Source organism: Antechinus flavipes, chromosome 2, assembly GCF_016432865.1.
Source record: "Antechinus flavipes isolate AdamAnt ecotype Samford, QLD, Australia chromosome 2, AdamAnt_v2, whole genome shotgun sequence".
NCBI lineage: Eukaryota > Metazoa > Chordata > Mammalia > Dasyuromorphia > Dasyuridae > Antechinus > Antechinus flavipes.
Window position 1 is genome coordinate 36,133,987 of NC_067399.1, and position 900 is coordinate 36,134,886.

At 56.0% G+C, this 900-nt stretch overlaps 1 gene segment (V, D, J or C); it reads left to right on the forward strand.

Annotated features, from left to right (window-relative positions):
* On the forward strand, window positions 1–900 carry LOC127547546 (immunoglobulin kappa variable 3-11-like). The segment is given in 2 exon segments: window positions 1–75; window positions 394–900. Coding segments are annotated over 2 exon segments (525 nt in total).

Sequence of the window (900 nt, forward strand, 5' to 3'; positions counted from 1 at the left end):
TCTCTGCACAGTCTCTGAAGGCCAGGATGAGCTCCCCATGGCAGCTGCTCTGGCTCCTGGTGCTCTGGGCTCAGGGTAAGGCCCAGGAGGGCAGGGAAGGGGTGGGAAGATCCCAGGTTTTCAGGGATGTAAAAGTGACGGCTCCTTGATACAATGGGGGCACACGCTGTGGCACAAGACGGGCAGATGGGGGCTGGGAAACATGACCAAATCCCTGATTGTAAACCTTGTGCGGTCTGTGGAAAAGGTGGTTTCTGTCTCACGTTGTCGCCCAATACAATGACTTGTCGGTCATTTGGGATTTCTGGGGTCTCTGAAATATTGTCTCCTTCATGTTCTTTATATTGGACCTTCCCACATTTCTGTCTTCCTCTAATTCTGTTGCTTCCCCAGATTCCCGAGGAGCCATTGTGCTGACCCAGTCTCCAGCCTCCTTGTCTGGATCTCCAGGAGAGACAGTCACCATCAGCTGCAAGGCCAGTGAGAGTGTATATAGTTACTTGCACTGGTACCAGCAGAAACCTGGCCAAGCCCCCAGGCTCCTCATCTATGGTGCTACCAATCTGGCATCCGGGGTCCCTGCCCGGTTCAGTGGCAGTGGGTCTGGGACAGATTTCAGACTCACCATCAGCAGCCTGGAGCCTGAGGACGCTGCACATTATTACTGTCAGCAGGGTAGGAGCTCCCCTCTCCCACGGTGCTTCAGGCCCGAACAAAAACCTCCCCAGTGCGTCCAGGGGACTCAGCTCAGAGCAGCAGGTGCCTCCTCGGGGTCCCCAGGGCAGAGCATCCCCTGCTCTCTGGGCAGGCTCTCACCTCCCAGGGCTTCCCCTTTCTGTTTCCCCGGGTCCCTCCTTTCTAACTTGTGATCACAAGCCCTGTCTGCACAGTCAAAGCAGA